The 26,882-nt window shown below is 40.2% G+C and overlaps 1 protein-coding gene across 2 annotated transcripts in view; it reads right to left on the minus strand.

The window, feature by feature from the left end:
* MICU2 (mitochondrial calcium uptake 2) overlaps positions 1–26,882 on the minus strand; it is a 142,478-nt gene that overhangs the window by 21,159 nt on the left and 94,437 nt on the right. For both annotated transcript variants that reach the window (XM_043575034.1, XM_043575043.1), the window contains exon 7: positions 11,080–11,142. In XM_043575034.1, the coding sequence (XP_043430969.1) occupies positions 11,080–11,142 (63 nt within the window). The remainder of the gene's footprint in view (positions 1–11,079; positions 11,143–26,882) is intronic.

Raw genomic sequence — 26,882 nt, forward strand, 5'->3', positions numbered from 1 at the left:
GCTTAGAATAGTGAAAAAAAATTATTTCAAAATGGGATCTCTAGGCATTTTTTAATGAAGCAGGACTGAGAACTAAAGCCAGAAGGTCTTTGAGTTTTTGCCGAATATTAGAAATACTTGAAAAGCATCTGCTTTTCATAATTACAAAACTAACAGGTAAGAATTCGATTAATGAGTAAAGCAGATTCATGGATTCTTCCTCCTTCAAATCTCTAACAAAATAAACAACAATAACACAACAAAACTGCTAAAAAGATGATCGGCTGCAACAAAACAAAAAGGGTTACAAATTTAAACCAAATATTTTGAAAAGGGGCAGTTGGAGAAAGAAACCCCAGATTCAGGTGCTGTATGGTCCCATGTCCCCTAATCCTACCTTCTAATCCTACTTCTCAGAAATAGCAGTGGCACTGAGACCATTACATTAGAAACTCATTAAAAACGTTAATTTAGTGACAGCAGAGTAGTGGGGACAAGTAAGGCCAACTCCAAAAGAAGCTCCTCTAGAGCTTGGGGAGACTTATGCAGAGGGAAGGAGGTCTCGAGGGCACAGACTCTTTCAGGGGACCATGTTACAGAGGGACCAACCCTAAGCCCACAGAGTTGAATGTACTTCGGCGGGGAGGAGTGAGCTGTGCCTCAGAGCCTTAAGGAGGTCAGGAAGATCCACAGAACACAGGCTCTTCAGCAAGGGCTGATTTGCCCAGGGGAGTCTCCTCCCCCTTGCCTCCACCCCTTTTGTGCATGGAACAGCGCACCGAAATGCAATGCCAGCAGCGGAGAAGGACAAAGATAAATTAGTTCCAGATCAGGTGGGAAGAGTAGCAGAGAGAGTTCCATTTGTGCTCCACCGCAGCCATGAGGTCTGGGCAGGGCACGGGCAGGAACGAAAGAAACAGGAAGACAACTAAGCACAGGCACCACAGCGGGAAACAGAACAGATCAGCAAAAGACACAGAACATCCGGTCTTGCGGTCCGTAACACATAATACAAGGAACAAATGCGTGTCCCCATAAGCCCCTTATTTACATGAAAAGTTTCTTGTATTTTGAGATAATGGTGGATTCACATGCAACGGTACAAAATAATGCAGAACGATCTCTTGTACCCTTTACTCAGTTTCCTCCAGGGGTGACTGATGACATCTTGCAAAACATCATCAGATAACTCGATACAGTCAACACACAGAAGAACATTTTCTTCACTGCGATGACCCTTCGTCTGCTCTTGGGGCCACACTGACTTCTCTCCAGCCCCGACCCTCTCTTTGACCTCTGGCGACCACTAATCAACTTCCTTTTCTATAATTTTGTCATTTCAAAATGCCACATGCGTGGACTCAGTATGTAGCCTTCTGGTATTGGCATTTTTGTGCAGCACAATTCTCTGGATATTCACTCAGCCTGTTGCCGTATCAATCGTCTGCTCTTGTTTCTTGTAGAACAGTGTTCCGCTGTATGGATTACCAGTTGAACCATTCACCTGTTGAAGGACATCTGGGTTGTTTCCAGTTTGGGGCTATGACAAATAAAGCTGCTCGAAACCTCTGTGGACAGATGTTAGTGTGAACACGGTTTTTATTTCTTTGGGACGGATGGCCAGGAGTGCAGTTACCATTTTATCGGAGCAGCAGCATCATTTTATGTTCCCACCAGCCGTGGATGAGTGATCCGGCTTCCCCGCATCTGGTGGTCAGTGGAATTGTCATTTTATTTTACTCACTTGGATGTACTTAAGAGCCTCTTATGGTTTGCCTCCCTCTCCATTTTTATCTTATTTGTTTTAATGTTTATTTTGAGAGAGAGAGTACACACACATGCCCACGAGCAGGGGAGGGGCAGAGAGAGAGAGCGAGAGACAGAATGCACCCTCCGCGTGGAGCCTGATGTGGGGCTCAGTCTCACAACCGTGACATCATGACCCGAGCCAAAATAAAGAGTCTCAAAGTATGTACTTCTTGATCCCGTGTCACTCCCCCAAAACACACCGTCCCCTCCCGCAACCACCAACTTGTTCTCTGTATCTATGAATCTTGGGGCTCTGTCCTGTTTTTTAGATTACATATATAAGTGCAATCCTGTAGTATTTGTCTTGCTCCGACTTATACTACTTAGAATGATACCCTCAAGGTCCATCCATGTTGTGGCAAATGGCAATATTTTCTTATGGCTGAACAGTACTGGGTACATAAACCGCATTTTCTTTATCCACTCATCTCTCAATGGACACTTAAGTTGTTTCCACACTTTGGCTTTGAAAATAGTGCTGCAATGAAGCCAAAGGGGTACACACACCTTTCTGAATTAGTGTTTGTTTTCTGTGGACAGATACTCAGTAGCAGAGTTGCTGGATCATACTGTAGTTCTACTTTCAATTTTGAGGAGCCTCCAAGTGGTTTTCCATAGTGGCCGCACCAATTTACAATCCCAACAATGCACGAGGTTCTCTCTTCTCCAAATCCTTGCCAACATTTTGTTGTTTCTTGTCATTTTGATACTAGCCATTCTGACAGGTGTAGGTGCTATCTCATTATGGCTCTGATTTGCATTTCCTTGGTGATAAGGGATGTTGAGCATCTTTTCATGTGCCTGTTGGATATCTGTGTGTCTTCTGTACAAAAATGTCTATGCAAATCCTCTATGTTTTAACTGGATTATTTTTCCTATTGAGTTATGTGAGTTCTTTCTATATATATATTCCGGACATTAACCCTCATTCAGACATATGATTCTCAAATATATTCTTTTTTTTTTAAATTTTTTTTTCAACGTTTATTTATTTTTGGGACAGAGAGAGACAGAACATGAACGGGGGAGGGGTAGAGAGAGAGGGAGACACAGAATCGGAAACAGGCTCCAGGCTCCGAGCCATCAGCCCAGAGCCCGACGCGGGGCTCGAACTCCCGGACCGCGAGATCGTGACCTGGCTGAAGTCGGACACTTAACCGATTGTGCCACCCAGGCGCCCCTCAAATATCTTCTGATATTCATAGGTTGCTTTTCTGTTTGGTTGAGGGTTTCCTTTGCTGTACAGAAGCTTTTTGGTTCGATGTAGTCCCGTTTGTTTATTTTTGCTTTTGTTTCCTTTGCCTTTGGAGTCAGATAAAAAAAATTACTAGGACTGATGTCAAGGAGCTTATTGCTTATGTTTTCTTCTTGGGCATTTTATGGCTTTAGGTCTTACATGCAAGTCTTGAATCCATTTTGAGTTAATTTTTTGTATGTGGTCCAGTTTCATTATTTTGTGTGTGGTAGCTTTCCTATTTTCCCAACACTGTTTACTAAATAGACTGACTGCCTCTTCCCCATTGTATTTTCTTGCCTCCTTTGTTGAAAATTACCTGACCACATACATGTGGGTTTATATGTGGGTTATCTACATGTATAGTTCCATTGTTCTCTGTGTCCATTTTTGTGGCAACACTACACGGTTTTGATTATTACAGCTTTATAATCCCATTTGAAACCAGGCACAGTAACCTCTGACTTTGTTGTTCTTTCTTAACACTGTGCTTTGGCTATTTGGGGTCTTTTGTGGTTACTTCCACGTAAGTTATGGAATGATTCCAATCCGGCAAAAAATGTCATTTGAACTTTGACAGGGATTGCAATGCATTTGTAGATTGCTTTGGGTTTATGGACATTTAACAACATTGATTTTTCTAACCCCTGACACAAAATATCTTCCCATTTATTTGTGTCATCTTCAATTTCTTTCATCAGTGTCTTGTGGTTTTCAGTGTATAGGTCTTTCACCTCCTTAGTTCAATTTATTCCTAAGTTTTTCATTCTTATTAATGCAATTGTAAGTGGGATTATTTTCTTGATTTTCATGGTATTTTGTTAGTGTATAGAAATGCAACAGATCTTTGTATATTAATTTTGTATCTTGTAACTTTATTGAATTCACTTATTAGTTCTGACAGTTTTTTTTTTTTGTAGAGTCTTTTTCCATACACAATATCATGTTGTCTGCAAATAGTGAAAGTTTTACTTTTTCCATTCCAATTTGGATGTCACTGATTTTTTTCTTTCCTAGTTGTTCTGGCTAGGACTTCCAATACTATGTTGAATCAAAGTGGCATGAGTGGGCATCCTTATCTCGTTCCTGATCTTAGACGAGAAGCTTTTAGCTTTTCACCATTGAGGATGATGATAGTTGTGGGTCTGTCATTTACGGCCTTTGTGATGTTGGAGTACATTCCCTTTATATCCATTTTGTTGAGTTTTTCTCATAAATGGATGTTAAATTTTCTCAAATGCTTTTTTGTGCATTCACAAAAATAATATGATTTTTATCCTTCATTTTGCTGATGTGTATACCGTCTTGATCGATTTGCGGATGCTGACCATACTTGCATCCCTGGAATAAATCCCACTTGATCGCGATGTAAGATGTTTTTGATGTATTGTTATTTTGGTCTGTTAATATTTTGTTGATTTCTGCATGTATGTTCATTAGGCATATTGGCCTGTAATTTTATTTACTTTCATTTTCTTTCATTTTCCTTCCTTCCTTCCTTCCTTCCTTCCTTCCTTCCTTCCTTCCTTCCTTCCTTCCTTCCCTGTGTCCTTCTTCAGTTTTGGTATCAGGGTAATGCTGGCCTTGAAAAATAAGCTTGGGAGCTTCCCTCCTTTTCAATGTTTTTGAAGAGTTTGAGAAGTATAGGCATTAAATGTTCTTTGAATGTTTGGTAGAATTCACCAATGAAGCCATCTGGTCCTGGACTTTTCTTAGGAGGTTTCTGCTTACTGATTCAATCTTTTGCAATATTTGACATGTGCCTGCACTCCTAGTTCAAAGATGTTTTCCTTTCACCACTTTGAATAGGCCATGCCACTCTCTTTTGGTCTGCAAAAAGTTTCTGCTAAGAAATCTCCTGATAACCTTATGGGATTTCCCTTGTATGTAACAATTTGTTTTTCTCTTTCTGCTCTTAAGATTCTCTCTTTAACTTTTGACATTTTAATTATAATGTGTCTTGGTGTGGATCTCTTTGGACTCCTCTTATTTGGAACCCTCTGAGCCTTCTGGACCTACATGTCTATTTCCTTCTCCTGGTGAGGGAAGTTTTTAGCCATTATTTCTTCAAATACTTTCCTGGTCTCTCCTCTCTCTTCTCCTGGGACCTTATAACGTAAGTGTTACTCTATTTGATGTCGTCTGAGAGGTTCCTCAAGTTACCTCCATTTTTAAAAACTTCTTTCCTTTTCATTACTCTGCTTTGGTGAGTTCTACTGCAGTCTTCTAGGTCACTGATCTGTTCTGTTTCATCTAATCTGCCACTGAACCCCTCTTGGTCCTTTCTTACACTATCTCTTTGCTGAAGCTCTCACTGTGTTCATCCATTCTCCCCCCAAGTTCTTTGAGCATTTTTTTCCCCTCCAAATGTTTACTCACTTTTTGAGAGAGAGACAGAGTGTGAGTGGGGGAAGGGCAGAGAGAGAGGGAGACACAGAATGTGAAGCAGGCTCCAGGCTCTGAGCTGTCAGCACAGAGAGCCTGACGTGGGGCTTGAACTCGTGAAACGTGAGATCATGACCTGAGCTGAAGTTGGCCACTTAACTGACTGAGCCACCCAGGACCTGTTCTATGAGCATTTTTATGTCCATTACCTTAAATTCTTTTTAGATTACTTTTCTCCATCTCATTAAGGTCTTTTTCTGAGGTCTCGTCATACTCTTCTGTTTGGAACGTATTTCTCTGTTTCTTCATTTTGCTTGACTCTTGGTGTGTTTCTATGTATTAGGTGAAACAGCTCTCAGTCTTCAAGTAGTGCCCTGTGTAGGTGATGAAATTTCTCTTCCAACCTTGCTCTTTGCCGTCTCTTGAACCTTTGTAATTGTCCAAACCACCTGATTCATTCTTGATATGTCCCTGGTGTTAGGGTGTGCCAAGACCTGTCTGTTCCAAGAGAGGAATCTCATTTACACCGAGTTTCAGGTTGACTGGAAGCACACTCTTAGGCAGCAGCTTTTAACGTATAAAAGTATAGGGGTGCCTCGGTGGCTCCGTCGGTTAAGCGTCCGACTTCGGCTCAGGTCATGATCTCACGGTTCGTGAGTTTAAGCCCCCCGTCAGGCTCTATGCTGACAGCTCAGACCCTGGAGCCTGCTTCGGATTCTGTGTCTCCCTCTCTCTCTGCCCCTCCCTGACTTGTGCTCTGTCTCTCTCTCTCTCTCAAAAATAATTGAACATTTAAAAAAAAAAGTTTTAAAATATAAAAGTATATATAGTCCTGTGGGGCTACAATCATAGTCCCTGCTGCCTCCAGACCAGGAGATTTAGAGGTGCCCCCTGGGTGGCAGCTGTAAAAAATTGGGGTTCCAGATAAGTGTAAAAGCTCCTTTCTCAGAGTTGAGACCTGGAAGGCCGAGGGGTGTGCAAGGACGGTGTGCCCCTGCTTAGGTTCTCTGGGAGCACCTCCTTAATCTATATATGCATGGGAAACCCGAAGCCTGTCCCTTAGACTGAAGCTCCGAGCTAAGTACATAGGCCTTTTTTCCAGAAGGCGGGCTGTGTTTCAGTCTGCTGTCTATGCAGTGCCCTGATGGTGGTGGTCTGCCAAGAACCGTGTTAGCGTTCCTGTGGAGCTCAGGATTGTTGGCCACTTCGGCCACCAGGGCCAGGTGATTGAGTGGTGGCCCCTGTGTGGACCCGCTGGCGTTAGCTAGGCAAGGTGTACGGGGTACGGCATGCTTGCTGGCTTCAGACAAGCAGGGGAAAATGTCTTGACTATGCACCTGTGGACTTCGGGAATGTCGTGGGAGACCTTCCTGTCTGTGCACGCATGCTGGCTTTAAGCCGGGAAAATGACAGCCCGGCCAGTGGGGGAGTGCTGCAAGTGTCTCCACTCCCCAGCTTTATCTAGGGAGTGAGAGGATGCCATGGATGTTGTGCTTGCCTGCCCCAGCTAGGGAGGGGGGCAGCGACCCCTTGTGTGCTCCCCAGCTTCCTCGAGGCAGTGGGATGGCATGGTGACCGCTTGCCCCCACCCCTCTTCGCAATGCAGGAGGAGGGTGCCGCCTCTGAGCCCACCCACTGGTGCTAGCAGGGTCGGTGAAGAGTGCAAAGTTGGCTTCTGCCAGCACCTCTGTCCCCGGGGAGAGTTTCAATGGTCCCTTGCTCTCCCAACAGATGTTCTTAGATTATCAACTGGTTTCTTTTAGAGCCGTGGTGCTTTCCGAACTGCTATTTTTCTGCTGGGTCGTGGGTAGAGCGAGACTGCATGTGAGTTCCTTAAAAGGGGAATCTCGGTTTCCTATAGCACTTCGGGCCCCTGGGATGTCGGCCCTTTGCATTTTTTAAGCCAGATGTTTTGGGGGCTCGTGTCTCTGGGTCAGGTCCCAGGGACAGGGGTGTCTTAAGTGGGGCACCAGCCCATCACTTTTCTGGGAGAAGCGCTGGACTGGTGAGAACCCTCACTGTTATGCTGCAGTGTCGGGGTGGGGTTTGGGGTGAGACCCTGTCTCTGCCTCTCCCACCCACCTCAATGCGGTCTGTCTGTCTTTTGTTGTGGAGAAGCAGTTCTTCCAGTTTCAGATCTTCCTCAGAGGGAAATGACCCACGTGCACTTATGGTTGCGTGTCTGTGTGGGATGGGCGGAGTTCTGCATTTTCCTACGCTGCTATCTTGAGAGAAGAGCCCCGCCCGTTCTAAAGTATTTCCACAGTTTGATTGTGACATTATTTTTGATCTCTCTGGAATTTATTTTGCTATGAGAACTGATAGACACACTCAGAACTGTTTAGCCAGTCACCCCAGGAGTCAGCCACATACAAGGATGTAGTGAATGCCCATCAGGTGTCAGACACGATGCCAGGCCTTGGGGCTCCATGGTTTCCTGTTCCTCTTGGGTAACTGGGCATTAAACAAGTTATTAAAAATAGTAATCCAACCATAGAAGTATTGGGAAGAAATTCAAGGAGCTATGAGGGCAGCTCAGGGGAGGCTTTCCTAAGGAAAATACCATTTAAATGGAGATCTAAGGTTTGAACTGAAGTTAAGAAAATACGAAGTGGTGGTGGGGGGGCACCTGGGTGGCTCGGTCGGTTAAGCATCCGACTTCTGCTCAGGTCACGATCTCAGCTCATGAGTTCAAGCCCCGCGGCGGGTGAGCTCGAGCCCCGCTTTGGGCTTTGCACTGACAGAGCAGAGTCCGCACAGGATTCTCTCTCTTGTCCTCTCTGCCCCTCGTTCATTGGCACCCTCTCTCGAAATAAATAAAAAAGTTACAAATAAAGAGAAGTGGGAATAAACTTTGCAAACAGGAACAACAGAGCATGGTGCTGTATGGCTGGGGTGTAGAAAGCAGTAATAATAAATATAATAGCAAATGCATATATATTGCTATGTGTTAAGCATAGTTCTAAGAGATTTAAATATATTAACTAATTTAGTCCTCAAAAACACCTGAGGTAGATTACTATTATTCTCACTTTACAATGAAGAAACTCAATTTTATGCAAAGAGAAGTAAACTAATTTGCCCAGAGCCACACAGCTATTAACAGATGAAGCAGCATTTGAACAGTGTTCCTGGGCCTGAGTTCTTAACCACTGTGGTATATACTACAGAGAAAATGGGACAGCTGGAGGCTGGAAGAATGGCTGGCCTGAGGGCAGTCACATTTTCCTTGTGCTTTTAGGTCACCTGTCTATAATGTGAAAAATGAACTAGAAATGACACAGGTGTGCTGTTTCAAGGAGGCACATGCACCCCAATGTTTATAGCAGTGCTTTCAACAACAGCCAAAGTATGGAAAGAGCCCAAATGCCCATCGACGGATGAATGGATACAGATGTGGTATGCACATATATATATATACAAACACACACACACACACACACACACACACACACACACACACACAATGGAGTATTATTCAGTGATCAAAAAGAATGAAATCTTGCCATTTGCGACAACGTGGATGGAATTACAGAGTATTTTTTTTTTTTTTAAATTTTTTTTTTTTCAATGTTTATTTATTTTTGGGACAGAGAGAGACAGAGCATGAACGGGGGAGGGGCAGAGAGAGAGGGAGACACAGAATCGGAAACAGGCTCCAGGCTCTGAGCCATCAGCCCAGAGCCTGATGCGGGGCTCGAACTCCCGGACCGCGAGATCGTGACCTGGCTGAAGTCGGACGCTTAACCGACTGCACCACCCAGGCGCCCCGGAATTACAGAGTATTATGCTAGGCTATCTGAAATTAGTCAGAGAAAGACAAATATCATATGACTTCACTCATGTGGAATTTAAGATACAAAACAGATGAACATAGGGAAGGGAAGCAAAAATAATATAAAAACAGGGAGGGGGACAAAACAGAAGAGACTCTTAAATACAGAGAACAAACTGAGGGTTGCTGGAGGGGTGGTGGGAGGGGGGATGGGCTAAGTGGGGGAGGGGCATTAAGGACGACACTTGTTGGGATGAGCACTGGGTGTGATACAAAGGGGATGAATCACTGGGATCTACTCCTGAAATCAGTAGTGCACTACATGCTAACTTGGATGTAAATTAAAAAATAAATTGAGTAATTGAAAAAAAATGACCCAGGTGGATGCAGAGAGGTCAGTCAGGAGGCCCCTGCAGTAACTCGAGTGGGAAATGAAGCTGGTCTGATAATGACAGTGGTGGAAACAGAAGCCAAAGGGATGGAGGAGGCAGCAACTAGTGACTAACTGGATGGGAGGGGTAAGGAGATATCGGGAAGACCTCCAGGCTTCTGGGTCACTGAAAAGTAATTTGGTAATTCGTTTTTTTCCTACTGATTTAAAATATCTACATTGTATATCTACATGGTACAGGCATATGTCTTTGGGTTTGTATTCTGACCATTCTATTTCTCACTACACCACTTCATTATCCCTCTCATTACCTGCATTTTCCAGAATGTTCTTATTCCCTCTCATGTTTATTCTTCTAGATGAAGTTAAGGACCATTTTGCAAAGTATTTGAACACCTCTTACCTGCATCCACTTCCTCTCTAACCACTATCGCCCAAAATCCACCCAAAACCCAAACACACCAAACCCAAACCAATTTCTCAGCCGCTGAGTTCTGACCCAGACTGTATGGAATTCACAGATTGATTTCGTGGGACCTGGCCACTTTACAGTGCTCACTATTCCTAGCTAAGAATAAAGCGTCTCTTTTTATGTATTCCAATCTTCTCTTATGTTCCTCAGTTAAAATTCGTGGTTATAGTTTCTTTCATGTATGTTCTTTCAAGTATTTTCGTTTTTGGTTTTGAATTTGTCTATCTGTGCCTAGTTGACCCCCAATGTTGCATTAGTCTCGGGGAACCACAGGGCTTCAACGTCTCTGTACATTATGCCACGCCCACAAGCATGGCTGCCACTTGTCGCCGTATGACCCTATCAAGAAACGACTATATTCCCCATACTATATGTTTTATTCCCTAGACCTTTAAATTCTTAACCTTTACTTTTCATATACCTCAACAACTAGTCAGTTATTAAACATTCAGTGCCATTAATATAAGCCACATCAAAACACATTCTACTTCATGCTTCTGGTATAGAGTATGGTATTTATTTTAAAGGGTAACATTTTAGGGGCGCCTGAGTGGCTAAGTCGGGTAAGGGTCCGACTTCGGCTCAGGTCATGATGTCATGGTTCGTGGGTTCGAGCCCCGCGTCGGGCTCTGTGCTGACAGCTCAGAGCCTGGGGCCTGCTTCCGATTCTGTGTCTCCTTCTCTCTCTCTGCCCCTCCCCTGCTCTCACTCTCTCTCCTAAAAGTAATAAATAAACTTAAAAAAATAAATAAAGGGTAACATTTTATACCATATTAACTGTGTTGATTTACCTACAATATTTGCTTTTGGAACTTACTAACCATGTTTATTAAAAGCCAGTGTAAATCTACTGGCCACTTAAAACACTGTAACTGCCTTCTGACTTCCTACAGGATAGCAGCCCATTGCTTCAAGGTGTTTGGCCAAATAAAGTTACTGATAAGTTTCCCAACTCTGTCGGGATGTTTATGTAACAAATAGAGAAGCTACTGTAAATATCATCTGTCTGGAAATATGAGTTTATCTGCACATACCTGGCACTCCGTTTCACTGGCTGTTGTCTTCAAATCATCTTGTTTACTTATGATCTTCTGCAGCTGGAAAGATGGCAAACATGAATTCATGTGTGTATCTACTGGACTTTTCAAAATAGTCTAAGAAAAAGATACTGAGTTTTCCTTTTAAAACATATACGAGTCGTTAAATATTAACTTAAACTCCTTCTGCATTATAGCTAATAGTGTTATTTATTTTTTCTTAAATCAGGTAGGAATCGAAGGAAAAGCTGATATGCAAGTATTAATGTTACCATTTTTATAATTTGAATCATTTTTTCCTCCTAAGAAAGCTAGTTTACTTAATACATACATATTCTAAAGATATCACTCTATAAGAATTTCATAATTATCCTCATTCGTCAACAGAATTTTCATTCATAATTAATTTTTGTATCATTGATAATTTATGGCCACATTTTCAAGTATGTAGCTCTTAAAAAGCCACTTATATCATACAAATGGTCTTCTTCCCCATATGCACTCATAAAACATGAAAATAATTTAAAAACCTACATTTCTGTCATTAATAAAATTGTCAATAGTACCTTGAGACTGAGTACATTTAGAAACCTACCTTTCAGAGTCATTTGTACCAATCCTCAAAAGGAAAGCAAATTAAAAAAAAAAGGTTTAAAACAAAAATTAAATGCAGACAAAATCTGAAACTATGGATTTGAACGGATTAGGAGACAAACCTTCACTCACTTTTTTTCCTAGGCTACTTCTTTGTTAATAATCTGAGAATTGGTAAATTCCAAATTAATCATCTCAAGTTTGGCTGCCTCTATGATGTTTGTTTTAGGTAAACAGTTTCTCTCTAAGTCCCTCAAACTTTTCCACATCTCCTCCCTCATACTTACCTTAGAGAAAAAGTGTGGAAAAGTCTTCATTTGTTTTACCCTTATTTTTTAAGTTGACAATCAAATAGTACAATGCCAACTTCAATGTCTTTCTCCCTTTGCTTACTGCACTACCTTAAACAATTTTTATGATGGAAAATTTCAAACACAGCAAAGAGAACTCTGTCATAAACCGCACATTATTCACCTTCAACAATCATCAGGATTCTGCCCATTCCCAATTCCTTTTCAATTGTTATTTATAGCTCTTGAGGAAAAATTTATATACATTGAATGTACAAATTATGGCCATACAATTTTGACAAGTGGAGATACCTGAGTAACCCATCCTCCTACCCTGGTACAGAACATTTCTGTTTTCTCAGAAAGTTCTTTGTGTCTTTTCTCAGTCGATCCTTTCTCTCTTCATCCCCACAGAGGAATATTAGAGTTCTGATTGTTTTCCTCCATCTAAATGAGTTTCACTTATTTTAGAAATTCAAATAAATGATATCGAATAAATGACAGTATGTATTCTTTTGTGCTATCAACCCTCTCTCTGCATAACGGTTTTGAGATTCATTTACGTTTGAATAGAAGTAGTCTGTTTTTATTGTTGAGTTGTGTCCCATTGTCTGAATAGATCACTACTTGTCCATTCACTTGTTGGCAGATGTTTGCATTGTCTCTAGTGTTTGACTACTGTGAATCAAGCTCCCATAAATTTTCTTTCCCCACCACCCCCGGCTTTACTGAAGTATACTTAATATACAAAAAATTGCACGCATTGATGTATAAACCTCTTGATGAGTTTGGACACATGCATGCATCTGAGATACATCACCACAATCAAGGTAATAAACATACCCATCACTTCCAAAAGATTCGTGTCCCTGTTTCCTTTTCCCTTGGTCTAACAACACTTAGCATGTGATGTACCTTCTTTTTTTTAAACTTTTTTTCATGTTTATTTTTTTTGTAAAAAATTTTTTTTAACGTTTATTTATTATTGAGAGACAGAGCATGAGCAGGGGAGGGGCAGAGAGAGAGGGAGACACAGAATCGGAAGCAGGCTCCAGGCTCCGAGCTGTTAGCACAGAGCCTGACGCGGGGCTCGAACTCACAAACTGAGATCACGACCTGAGCCGAAGTCGGACGCTCAACCGACTGAGCCACCCAGGTGCCCCTTCATGTTTATTTTTGAGAGAGAGAGAGACAGACAGAATCTGAAGCAGGCTCCAGGCTCTGAGCTATCTGCACAGAGCCCGATGCGGGGCTGGAACCCACAAACCGTGAGATCATGACATAAGCGGAAGTTGATGCTTAACCGACTGAGCCACCCAGGTGCCCTTCTTCAGTTTTTAAATGTACAACACCATAGTCTTAACTATATGCACTATGTTTGTACAGCAGATCTCTGCCATACACTTTCTTGCATAATTCTTATTTTATGTATGTGAATGTATGTTTTAGTATTTCTCTTGGATGAATTCCTAGGAGGGGAAGAGTTAATTCCTTCTGAACTCTAAGTTATTAAGTGGTAAGAGTTCTTTATATATTCTGAATGAGTCCTTTGTCAGATATATGTTTGGAAAATATTTTCTCCCATCCTACAGTTCGCCTATTCATTTTCTTCCTTTTTTTAAAAAAAAAAATTTTTAACATTTATTTATTTTTGAGAGAGACAGAGACAGAGTGTGAGGTGGGAAGAGACAGAGAGAGGGGGGAGGTGTCTCCAAGCTATGCCTACATATGGTGTGAGCAGGGGTCGTAACTATTTTTTTCATATACATATCCAATTGTTCTAGGGTCATTTATTGAAAAGACCTTTTCTTTTCTATGAACTGGGTTGGAGACTTTATTGAGAATTAAGGACCATCTAAGTGTCGGTTCTTTATTATCCTCCATTGATCTACTTGCCCATCCTTAAGTCAATATCACACTGTTACCATTACTGTAGCTTTGCAATAAGTCTTAAGTCAGGGTGAGTTATCCAGATTTGTTCTTATTTTTCAAAATTGATTGCAGTGTTTTAGGTTCTCTGCCTTTACATATCCGCTTTAACATCAGCTTGTACTTTCTACCAAAAAAAAAAAAAAAAAAAAAAAAAAGCCTGCTGGGATTTCGCTTGGGAAAGTTAAATCTTTAGACCAATTTGGGAAGAACTGACATCTTAACACTACTGAATCTTCTAACCATTTCCATGGTATATTCCTCCATTTATTTAAGTCTCTTTGAATTTCTGTTGGCAATGTCTGAGGTTTTTGGTGAATGGTTTTTGTTAAATTTGTTTCTACTTACTTTATGTTATTTGATATCATGCAAAGAACTGATTTTCATTTCATTTTCCAACTATGCTACTAGTATATGGAAATACAATTGATTTCTCCATATTGATCTTCCTAAATTTGCTTTTAGTTATAATAGGCTTTCCTTTTCTTGTTGATCAGAGTTATCTACGCACAATCATGTTATCTGTGAGTAAAGTCAAATTTACTTCTTCCTTTCCAATCTTCTATCCCTTTTCCCCCAACCTGTATTGCTATTATCATTAGAATCACCAGTAAAATGTTGAATAGAAGAGATATGAAAATACATCCTTGCCTTCTTTCTGATCATAAAGGGACAACATTCCATATTTAATCTTTTTTAAAAAATCTTTATTTATTTTTGAGAGAAGAAAGAGAGAGCATGAGCGGGGCAGGAGCAGAGAGAGAGAGGGAGACACAGAATGTGAAGCAGGCTCCAGGCTCCGAGCTGTCAGCACAGAGCCCGACGCGGGGTTTGAACTCACAGACTGCGAGATCATGACCTGAGCTGAAGTCGGACGCTTAACTGACTGAGCCCCCCAGGCGCCCCTATATTTAATCCTGTATCATGATGTCACCTTTAAGCCTTTTGTAAATGCCCTCTATCAGACTGAAAAAGTTTTCTTCTGTTTCTCCTTTGCTGAGGTTTGTCATGAACGTGCTTATTCTATTGAACGCTTTATATGCATATAGTGATAGGGTCATGTTGATCTCTATGTTACTGTCGATCTCATGGATTGAACTGAGTTGATTTTTAATCATTAAACAAATTTCTATTCTCTGCATAAATATCACTTGATTTTGGTGCGTTTTTTATATAATATACAATGTGTCTTGCTCTATCTAAGTATTTTGTATCTTTGTTTATGATGAAATTTGGTCTATAATTTACTTTTCTTGTTAGATCTTTGCCAAATTTTAGTTATCAGGGATATGCCAGTGATGAGAGGGAATTGTTCCATTTTCTTGTATTTTCTGCAAGACTTTGTGAAAATCTGACACTTCTTCCTCCTTAAATGCTTGATAGATTTCACCAGTAAAACCATCTGGGCCTGAACATTTCTTTGTGGGAAAGTTTTTGATAAATTAAATCCATTTGTAAAGGGCTATTCAGATTTCTATCTCTTAGTTTTGGTAAGTATTTTTTTTTTTCTAAGGCATTTGTCCAGTTCATCTGAGTTATCAAATTTACAGTCACATGTGAATAAGCTGTTCACAATATTCCATTTTAGTCCTCTGATATTTGCAGAATCTGTGGTGTTATCTTCTTTTCATTTCTAACATTGGTAATTTGGACCCTCTTCAAGTTCTAAAATTAGATCCCGTACTGAAAATTATTCAAAGTTTATCATACAGGTAACAATTTAAAAGTAAAAACAGATGTTACCCATAAGGATTATACTTTTTTGTACAAAACTTAAAACATTTCTTTTATTATGACATTTAATATAGCTGTTATCATCTTCACACAGTCATTACATAGTTACAAACAAAACAAAGCAAATAGGATTAGTTCACTGAAATGAGAATTTTTTAGGAGGCGTATTACAATATTGGCTTGTTCCAATATGGTGGGGAATTTAGAATAAGGGTCTGTCCTAAAGCATAAAGCATAAAGCTAAAGCTTGCCATATGAAGAGACAGTGAGTATTGGCGAGGACGCAGGGAAGAGGAACCCTCGTGCACTGTTGGTAAATTGGTAAAACAGTATGGAGGTGTCTCAAAAAATTAAAAACAGAAACAACACCTAATCCAATAATTCCACCACTGGGTATTCATTCAAAGAAAACAAAAACACTACTTTGAAAAGATATGTACACCCCTATGTTTAGTGCAGCATTCTTTATAATAGCCAAGATACAGAAGCAACCCAAGTGTCCATCCACAGATGAACTGATAAAGATGTGGGATACACATACAATGGAATATTACTTAGGCATTAAAAAGGACAAGATCTTGCTATCTGTGACAACATGGATGGACCCAGAGGGTATTAAGCTAAGTGAAGTAAGTCAGAGGAAGACACACCGTATGATCTCACTTATATTGGAACTTAAAAAACAAAACAAATGAATAGACGAACAAGCAGAATCAGATCTATAAATACACAGAACAAATTGATGGTTGCCAGAGGGGAGGGCAATGGGGGGACGGCACCTGGGCGAAAGGGAGCAGGAGATACAGGCTGCTAGTTACGGAAAGAGTGAGTCATGAAAATAAAAGCAAAGGGAATACTCTTAATGCCACTGTGATAGCACGGCATGATGACAGGTGGTTAACTCCACTCAGGGTGAGCAGCCACAACGTAACACAGCGTTGCTGAAGCACTGTGCTGTCCACCTGGAACTGATGTAGCACTGTGTGTCAGCGACGGTCAAAAAAATGTAAACTAAAATAATAAAAAAAGAACCCCTGGTCATGCTAGTGTCGCATCTGCCATATTTCAGTCTGTACTCGGAGAGGCTTACGCCAGGTCTCACTGTAGTCTGAAGACTATACTGCTATATATTTCATTCTACAGTAAAAGCTCCATTTGAAAGAGCAGAAACACAGAGGCTGGGGTGCCAAACCTGTGTAGTCGAAAATCTGCGCATAACTTTTGAGTCCCCCAAAACTTACTGACTAATAGCCTGTTGTTGACTGAAAGCATTACTGATAACATAAACGTATTTTGTATGTTGTGTGCATTATACACTGTATTCTTACAATAAAGTAAGCTAAAGATATTCCTAAGTATTTCTTAAATATTAAGAAAATCATAAGGAAGAGAAAGTACATTTACAGTGCTGTAAAAACAATCTGCGTGTAGCTGGACCTGTGTAGCTCAGACCCACGCTGTTCAAAGGTCGGCGGTATTCTCTTCTGCCAGAAGGACTCTCTGGTTTCCTGAGACACTTTCTGAAATGGCTGTACATGACACAGATTCATGCTACAATATGCTAAATGCCTAGCATGCAGTGAAAGTGCTGTTCTAAGTGTTGAGAATATAGCAGTTAAGGACAGATAATATCCTTGCTGTCACGAAACTTCCATTCTAACGGACTAGAGATAACAGTGAACAAATCAGTAAGAGAATTTCAAATAATGTCAAGTGTAGGACTAGAGTGAGATAAAACAAAAGTGGGGTAACAGGACTCTGAGACTGCTGGGTCACTGCTAGGTTGATTCTGGGTGGTTCTTTGCGAGCACCTGACATTTGGGCTGAGATCTGCCTGCTAAAAGCTAGCAAAGGAATGGGGATAGGACGTTCTAGGCAGACGGAAAACGACAGTTTGTGGCAGAAATCAGGGTGCTTTGAGAGAAACAGAAAGAAAGTAAAGTGGTCAGAATACACAAGCACATTCACCAAATACAAATTCTAGGATTACTACAGTACTGCCAAGCTATTTAAATTTATATTGATCCGGATTCTCAATTACAGGCCGAAAATGAAGAAATGTATATAGGGTTGATTTAACTTATTTTTGCTTTCACAATCATGAGAGTTTAAATTCTGAAACAAGAACATGAACTGAAAATCAAGAAGAATAAATTCTACTGAAGGCTTTTACACGTACTTACTAGTAACTCTAGCAGGTGTATTTAGCGTGATAAAGTTATAACACTACTATACGAAGAGCAAAAGCCTTCCTGCCAGTATGGAATCGATGTGAAATGAAAGGACCACCTACGGAGAAATTCACACTAGTAAACAGACTTGTCATTAGGCTATTGTTTAAAGAAATCGCTCTAAAGCCCTGGCACTCGGCCCAAATAAGCAGATGTGCTATCTATCAAGGTAAAGATTAAGTGGATTATCCGCTGCCAGCTTTGATCATTGCTGGTATTGTTTATTATTATCTGACAGAAACAGCTTATTCAGAGAGTTGCATTTTACTTGTTTTTGGGATAGAGAATTAAGCAACAACTTCACAGTTTCTAGGTCTGGATATTAATGAAACGTGAACAGACTGCATAACCCAAAAGGCACAAATGGAGGAGATGCATGTTTTAGGACATTTTTAAGAGGCTTTATATTAACATATTTCCTGCTATTTTTGTATTTGCTGTCCATATTGCTTTGTTACATCTATGTTTTGGGGATTAAAGTAATTTTCATCACTTGCTCTCATTATGCATTAGAACTTATGGTAGGAACAGCAATAAGTAAAATTTACTGGAGGAACATTCAGATAATTTATAAAACAAAACAAATATCCCATACCCTTTAAATATGTTCTGATCTGAGAACTGTCAGGTTTGTTGAATAAAATTTCAAATATAAAATGTTACATGCTTAAGCTTCCTAATAGAATGACCATGGAAATGAAATAATTATTCAAATAATTAGCGTAAATGTCCTTTTACTCTATGCTGTAATTTTTTAAATTGAGGTATAATTACGATCTTATTCATATGTGGAATTTAAGAAGCAAAACAAATGAACAAAGAAAAAAAAAACAAAGGAGAGAGACAAACGAAGAAACAGTCTCTTAACTATAAAGAACAAACTGATGGTTACCAGAGAGGGATGGATGGGAGGATGGGTGAAATGGGTGATGGGGATCAAGGAGTGCACTTACGATAGAAAAAAAAAAAATAAATTGAGGTATAACTGACATAGCACCTATTAGTTTCAGGTACACAACATAATGACCTGATATTTGTATATACTGTGAAATGATCACCACGAGAAATCTTGTTTTCCTCTGTTATCATACAGAGTTACATAATATGCAATACAATGTTACTGACTACAGCCACAATGCTGTATACCATATCCCCATGACTGACTTATTTTATGACTGAAAATTTGTACGTCTTGATCCCCTTCTCCCGTTTCACTCACCTCTCCAACCACTCTCCTCTGGCAACCACCAATCTGTTCTCTCTGTCTAGGAGTCTTGTTTTGTTTGTTCATTTGTTTTGTTTTCTAGATTCCACGTATAAGTAAAACCATATGGTGTTTGTTTTTCTCTTAGTTCGCGAAGCATGAACATATCCTAAAGGTCCATCCATGTTGGCACAAAAGGCAAGACGGCCTTCTTTTTCACGGCTCGGTAATACTGCATTACACACACGTAGTACTTCTTCAGCCATTCATCCACTGATGAACATGTTGGTTCTTTCCATAGCTTGACTATAGTGAACAACGCTGAGACAAACAGATGTCTGAACTAGCGTTTTCATTTTCTTGGGGTAAATACCTACAAGTAGAACTGCCGAAATCATGTAATAGTTCTGAGTTTAGTTTTTGGAGAATCTTCCACACTGTTTTCCTCAGCGGCTGCACCGATTTACATCTGCACCGACGACGCACAAGTGTTCCCTTTCTCTATATCCTTGCCAGGACTTCCACTTGCCTTTCTGACGACAGCCATCCTGACAGGTGTGAGGTGGTATCTCCTTGTGGTTTTGATTTGTGCTTCCCTGATAATTAGTGATGTTGAGCATCTTATCATGTGTCTGTGGGCCATCTGCATGTCTTATTTGGAAAAATGCTTATTCAGATTCTCCGCTCATTTTCTAAAACAGATTGTTTGCTTTTGCTTTTGTGTGTGTGTTGAACCGAATGAGTTCTTTACACGTTTTGCATATTAACCTCTTATCAGAATATGATTTGCAAATATTTTCTCCTCAACAGACTGCCTTTTTGTTGTGTTGATGGTTTCCTGTGTTGTGCAAGAAGCCTTTTAGTTTGCTGTAGTTCATTTGTTTATTTATACCTTGTTGCCATTCCCTTTGCAGTCTGATTAAAAAAAAAAAAAATATATATATATATATATATATATATATATATATATTGCTAAGAGAAATGTCAAGGAGCTAAAGGCCTATGTTTTCTTCTAGAAGTTTTATACTTTCTGGTCTTATATTCAAATCTTTAATGCATTTTGAGTCAGTTTTGTGTATGGTGGAAGACAGTGGTATAGTTGCTTTCATTCTTTTGCATGTAGCTGTCCGGTTTTACCAGTACCATTTACTGAAGAGAGTGTCTTTTCCTGATTATATATTCTTGCCTCCTTTGTCATGACTTAACTGACCACATATGCATGGCTTTACACCTGGGCTCTTTCTTCTGTCTCACTGATCTATGCATCTGCTATTATGCCGATATTATAGTGTAGATTTGCAATGGTTTGCAATCAGGCAGCATGAGAATTCCAGCTTCGATTTTCTTAGGCAAGGTTGCTTTGGCTATTAGAAATCTCACGTGGTTCCAAATAAATTTTAGGACTGTTCTGTTTTTATGAAAAATGTCATTGGAATTTCGGTAGGGATTGCATTCAATTTATAGACTGCTTTGGGTAATAGGGACATTTTAGCAATATTAATTCTTCCAATTCATGAGCATGGAATATCTTTCCATTTATTTGTGTCTTCTTTGATCTCTTTCACTAATGTACTGTGCTTTTCAGATTACAGGTCTTTCACCTCCTTGGTTACATTTATTACCAGGTATTTTATTCTTTTTCATACAATTTTAAATGGAACTTTTCCCTAAGTTTTCTGAGAGTTCATTGTTAGTGTACAAAAACATCAGCAGGTTCCTGTACGCTGATTTTCTATCCTCACCCTTACTGAATTTGTTTCTGACCAACAAAGTCTTTAGTATTTTTCTATACATAAAATAGTGCTGTCCACGTACAGCGGCGGTGATGGCTCCAGCTGGGACTTCCAATACTATGCTGAATAAAAGTAGTGAGCGTGGGCACCCCTGTTTTATTCCTGATCTTAGAGGAGAAGCTTTCAGCTTCTTACCATTAAGCATGATGTTGGCTGTGGGTTTGTAATATCTGGCCTTATTATGTTGAGGTAGGTTCCCTCTATACCCACTTTGTAGAGACTTTTTATCCTAAGTCGATGTCGAATTTTGTCAAATGCTTTTTCTGTATCTGTTGAGAGGATTCCATGATTTTTATCCTTCATTTTGTTGATGTGGTGTACCATGTAAATTGGTTTGCAGATGCTGAAACATCCTTGCACCCCTGAAATCAATCTCACTTGAACATGATTATGATATTTTTTAGTGTATTACTGGACTCAGTTTGATAGTATTTTGTTGAGGATTTTTGCATCTATGTTCATCGAGGATATTGGCCTATGATTTTCTCCTTTTCGTTTCTTTTCTTTTCTATCCTTTTCTCTTTTCTTTTTCTTTCCTCTTACCTTCCCTCCCTTCTGTTTTTCCTTTTCTCCTTCCTTTCTTTGTGGTGTCCTTGTGTGGTTAAAAAAATTTTTTTTTCATGTTTATTTTTGAGACAGAGAGAGAGAGAGATAGAGCATGAGCAGGGGAGGGGCAGAGAGAGAGGGGGAGACAGAGATTCCGAAGCAGGCTCTAGGCTCTGAGCTGTCAGCCCAGAGCCCGACGTGGGGCTCGAACCCACAGACTGCGGGATCATGACCTGAGCCGAAGTCGGACGCTCAACCGACTAAGCCACCCAGGCGCCCCATATCCTTGTTTGGTTTTAGTGCCAGGATAATGTTGGTCGTCTTGTAAAATGAGTTTGGAAGCATTCTCCTCTTCAATTTTTTAAAAGAAGAATTTCAGAAGTACAAGTATTAAATGTTCTTTGAATGTTTGGGAGAATTCACCAGTAAAGCCATCTGGTCCTGAACTTTTGTTTGTTGAAAAGTTTCTGATTACTGATTCAGTCTCTGTTCTGGTAATCAGTTTAATTCAGATTTTCTATTTCTTCATGACTCAGACTTAGATGATTGTATGTTTCTAGGAATTTATCCATTTCTTCTAGTTGTTCAGTCTGCTGGGAGCATAATTCTTCATAGATGTCTCTTACGATTCCTTCTATTTCTGTGGTATCAGATGTAACCTCCCTTCTTTCACTTCTGATTTTACTTATTTGAGCACTTCTTTCTGGATGAGGCTATTCAAAGGTTTGTCAATTTTTTAGTTCTCTTTATTTTTATTACAATTTTTTTTAGTGTTTATTTATTTTTGAGAGAGGAAGAGACAAAGCAAGAGTGGGGAAGGGGCAGAGAAAGACGGAGACACAGATTCCGAAGCAGGCTCCAGGCTCCGAGCTGACAGAAGAGAGCCCAATGTGGGGCTCAAACGCACGAACTGCGAGATCATGACCTGTGCCGAAGCTGGGACGCTTAAACGACCGAGCCACCCGGGCACCCCATGTAGTTCTCTTTAAAGAACCAACTCTTAGTTTTATTGATTTCGTCTATTGTCTTTCTAGTCTTCATTTCATTCATTTCTTCTCTGATTCTTAATTATTTTCTTCCTTCTTCCTTCTACTAATTTTGGGCTTCCTTTGTTCCTCTTTTTCTAGATCCTTTAGGTGTAAAGTTAGATTAAGATTTTTCTTGTTTCTTAAGACAGGCCCGTATTACCATAAAGTTAGATTTTGCTTTGTTTGCGTTTTCATTTTCATTTGTCTCAAGGTATTTTTTTATTTTTCCTTTAATTTCTTCATCGACCCATTGGTTGTTCAGCAGCACACTGTTTGATTTCCAAACATCTGTGATTCTTCTAGTTTTGTTTTTGTGACTATTTCTTGTTTCATATTAGAGTGGCCTGAAAAGATGCCTGATAATGATTTCAATGCTCTTAAATTTGAGGCTCATTTTGTGACCGATCCTGGAGAATATTCCATATGCACTTAAGAAGAATGTGTATTCTGCTGCTATTGGATGGAATATCTGTGTATATCAAGTTCATCTGGTCTAATGTGTTGTTTAAGGCTGATGTTTATTTAATGACTTTGGATGGGCTTTGCACTGATGTAAAGGGGGTATTAAAGTCCTCTACTATGATTGTATTGCTGTTGATTCCTCCCTTCATGTCTGTTAATATTGCTTTATAGATTTATATCCATATATTTAGTTGCTCCTATGTTCAGTGCACAAATGTTATATCTTCTTGCTGGATTGAATACTTTATCATTATGTAATGCCCATCTTTGTCTTTTATTAAAGTTTCTTTTAAAGTCTATTTTGTCTGATGTAAGTAAAGCTACTTATTATCTTTCTTCTGGTTTCCATTTGCATGAACTATCTTTTTCCGTCTCTTCACTTTTCAGTCTGTGTGTCTTAGATCGGAAATGTGTCTCTTGTAGGCGATATATAGATGGGTCTCTCTTTTTTTTTAAATCCATTCAGGCACTCTATATCTTTTCTTAATAACTTAGGCCATTTGCATTTAAAGTAATTATAGATAGGTATTTATTACTGTCATTTTGTTGATTGTTTTCTGGTTGTTTTGTAGTTCTTCTTTGTTTCTTCCTTCTTCTCTCTCTTCCTCATGGTTACATGCCATCTTTTAGTGTTTAGATTACATTCTCATTGTCTTGTGTGTATCTACTATGATTTTTGCTTTGTGGTCACCAGGAAGCTTACATATATCAGCCTGTATGCATGTGTGTATGTATGTATATATATGTGTGTGTGTGTGTGTGCGTGTGTGTAAAACATATATATATCAGTCTATTTTACATTGATACCAAGTTAAGACTGCACTCTAAAAACCTACATTTTTACTCCCCTCCCCCTGCACAGTTTAGGTTTTGGATGTCACATTAAACATGTTTTTATTTTGTATACCCATTAACTAATTGTTGTAGTTATAGTTATTTTAACTTTTTTCTTTTAAGCTTCATGCCAGATTTGTGATCTGTCCACTACATTTGCATTGACTATTGAGATTTTTCTTTTGAGATGTTTCCTTGTTACCAATTAGCTCCCCTTTTCAGATTGAAGAAGTCCCTTAAAATTCCTTATAAGGCCAGTTCATGGTGGCGAATTCCTTTAGTGTTTGAACACTTCTTTATCTCTCCTTCAATTCTGAATGATAACCTTGCTGAGGAAAGTATGCTTGGTTAAAGTTTGTTGCTTTCAGCACTTTGAATATCATGCCACTCCCTTCTGGCCTGCAAAGTTTCTGCTTAAAAATCTGGTGACAGTCCCATGGAGTCTCCCTTGTACATACAAGTTGTTTTTCTCCTGCTGCGTTTAAGAGTCTCCCTGTATCTTCAAATTTTGACATTTCAGAGATAATCGGTCTTATGGATACCACTGGGTTCATCTCATTTGGAATTCTCTGTGCTTCCCGGAACTGGAAGTTTGTTTCCTCCCCCAGGTTAGGGAAGTTTTCAGTCATTTTTTTCAAATAAAATTTTACATCCCTTTCTCTCTTGTTTTTGGGACTCCTAAATGTGAATGTTTTTCTGCTTGTTGTCCTATAGGTCCCTTAAACTATTTTCCCTTTTTAACATTATTTTATTTTATTTTTTCCTTTTTGTTGCTTTGTGTGGGTGAGTTCCACTCTCCTGTCTTCTAGGTCACCTATCCTTTCTTCATCTTGTCTGCTTTGAGCCCCGTTAGGGTATTTTTCAGTTCAGTTATTGTGTTCTTTAGCTCTGTGACTTCTGTCTGGTACTTTCTTGTATCTTCTGTCTCTTTGTTGAAGTTCACGCTGCACTCATCCATTCTTCTCACAAGATAGGCAAGCATATTTATGACCATTACTTAGAACATTTTATCAGGTGAATTACTTATCTCCATTTTGTTAAGGTGTTCTTCTGGAGTTATCTTGCTCTTTTATCTGGAACACATTCCTCTGTTTTTGTTTTTTCCCCATTTTGTTTGACTCTGTATTTGTTTCTATGTATGAGGCAAAACAGCTGTATCTCATCTTGATGGAGTGGTCACAGGAAGACAGGGGATGTGTTTCAGTCAGCTGTTTGCACAGTGCCCTGGGAGTGGTGGCCTGTCAAGAACTGTCTCTTCAATTGTTTTAGTCATGTGGGCCCCCAAAATTCAATCCTCTGTGGCCACCAGAGCCAGGCATTTAAGGGGCATCCCTTATGTGGACTGCACACACCTGTCAATTTGGCATAACAGGACAAGCCCACTGCCACGTTTAGAAGGGCTGGGCCACGGGAGAGTGCACGAGTGGGGCAGACAGCAGAAGCGAGTTAAAATGAGACCGAAGTCTCGTGCTTGTGAGCCCCTCCACCTACATCTGCTCCTCCAGCCAGTGCTTTGAAGACTGGCCAGTGAGTGTCCTCCATCAACGGCCTCAGCACTTTGCAACCTACTGCTTTTGTGCTGAATCCTGGGGTGAGTGAGTCTGTGCACGAGTTCTTTAAGAGTGGAGTCTCAGTTTTCTACAGCCCTGTGGATCTCTTGAATGCACGTCCCCTTGGTTTTCAATGTTTTGGGAGCTCACCTCTTCAGTGTAGCTTCCAAGCGTTGGGGTGCCTGATGTGGGGCTCGAACCCCCTCAGGGACACACTCCTCCTCTCCTATCCGTTTTCATGTGGCCTTGTTATCTTTCAGTGTGGGGAAGCTGTTCAACTCGTTTCAGGTCTTTTTCAGAGGGAAGTGATCCATATGCAGCCACAGACTTGGGGTGTCCATGGGAGGAAGTAAGTTTGGGTTTTCCTATACCCCCAATTTTCTTTATGCAGGTATTTAATTTATTTATCAAAAAAATTTTTTTGTAATGTTTATTTATTTTTGAGAGACAGAGAGATAGAGCATGAGCAGGGGAGGGTCAGACAGAGGAGGAGACACAGAATCCAAAGCAGGCTTCAGGCTCCGAGCTGTCAGCACAGAGCCCGATGCAGGGCTCAAACCCATGAACTGCGAGGCGATGACCTGAGCAAAAGTCTGAGGCTTAACCGACTAAGCCACCAAGGCACCCTGAAATGTTTATTTATTTTTCAGAGAGAGAGAGAGAAAGACAGAGTGTGAGCAGAGGAGGGGCAGAGGGAAAGGGAGACACAGAATCCAAAGCAGGCTTCAGGCTCCGAGCTGTCAGCACAGAGCCCGATGCAGGGCTCAAACCCATGAACTGCGAGGCGATGACCTGAGCAAAAGTCTGAGGCTTAACCGACTAAGCCACCAAGGCACCCTGAAATGTTTATTTATTTTTCAGAGAGAGAGAGAAAGACAGAGTGTGAGCAGAGGAGGGGCAGAGGGAAAGGGAGACACAGAATCCAAAGCAGGCTTCAGGCTCCGAGCTGTCAGCACAGAGCCCGATGCAGGGCTCAAACCCATGAACTGCGAGGCGATGACCTGAGCAAAAGTCTGAGGCTTAACCGACTAAGCCACCAAGGCACCCTGAAATGTTTATTTATTTTTCAGAGAGAGAGAGAAAGACAGAGTGTGAGCAGAGGAGGGGCAGAGGGAAAGGGAGACACAGAATCCGAAGCAGGCTCCAGGCTTGAGCTGTCAGCACAGAGCCCAATGTGGGGCTTGAACTCACAAACTACAAGGTCATGACCTGAGCTGAAGTCAGATGCTCAACCAACTGAGCCAGGCACCCTTTTATGCAGTTATTTTAAATGACTATATTATGCTCCATGAGTTATCAAGTTTACTGCTTTATTTCTGTGATAAGCATAAAGAACCTTGTATAGGCTTAGAAGTTTGACCTTTATAACCTTACACTTAAAAAAAAAAATCAGTGACATACTGTAACATGCTCTTTTCTTAATTCATAAGTTAATCATCTAAGAATTTTCCAAATATTTAAGGCAAAAATTGTAGCATTTAGAAAGTGTTGCATAAATTCAGCATGTTAGGTTATGTTAAGAAAAAGTATCCAAAAACTTTTCTTATTTAAAAAAATTTTTTTAATGTTTATTTAGTTTTGAGAGAGAGCCGGGAAGGGGCAGAG

The sequence above is a fragment of the Prionailurus bengalensis genome, chromosome A1 (assembly GCF_016509475.1).
Source record: "Prionailurus bengalensis isolate Pbe53 chromosome A1, Fcat_Pben_1.1_paternal_pri, whole genome shotgun sequence".
Taxonomy (NCBI): domain Eukaryota; kingdom Metazoa; phylum Chordata; class Mammalia; order Carnivora; family Felidae; genus Prionailurus; species Prionailurus bengalensis.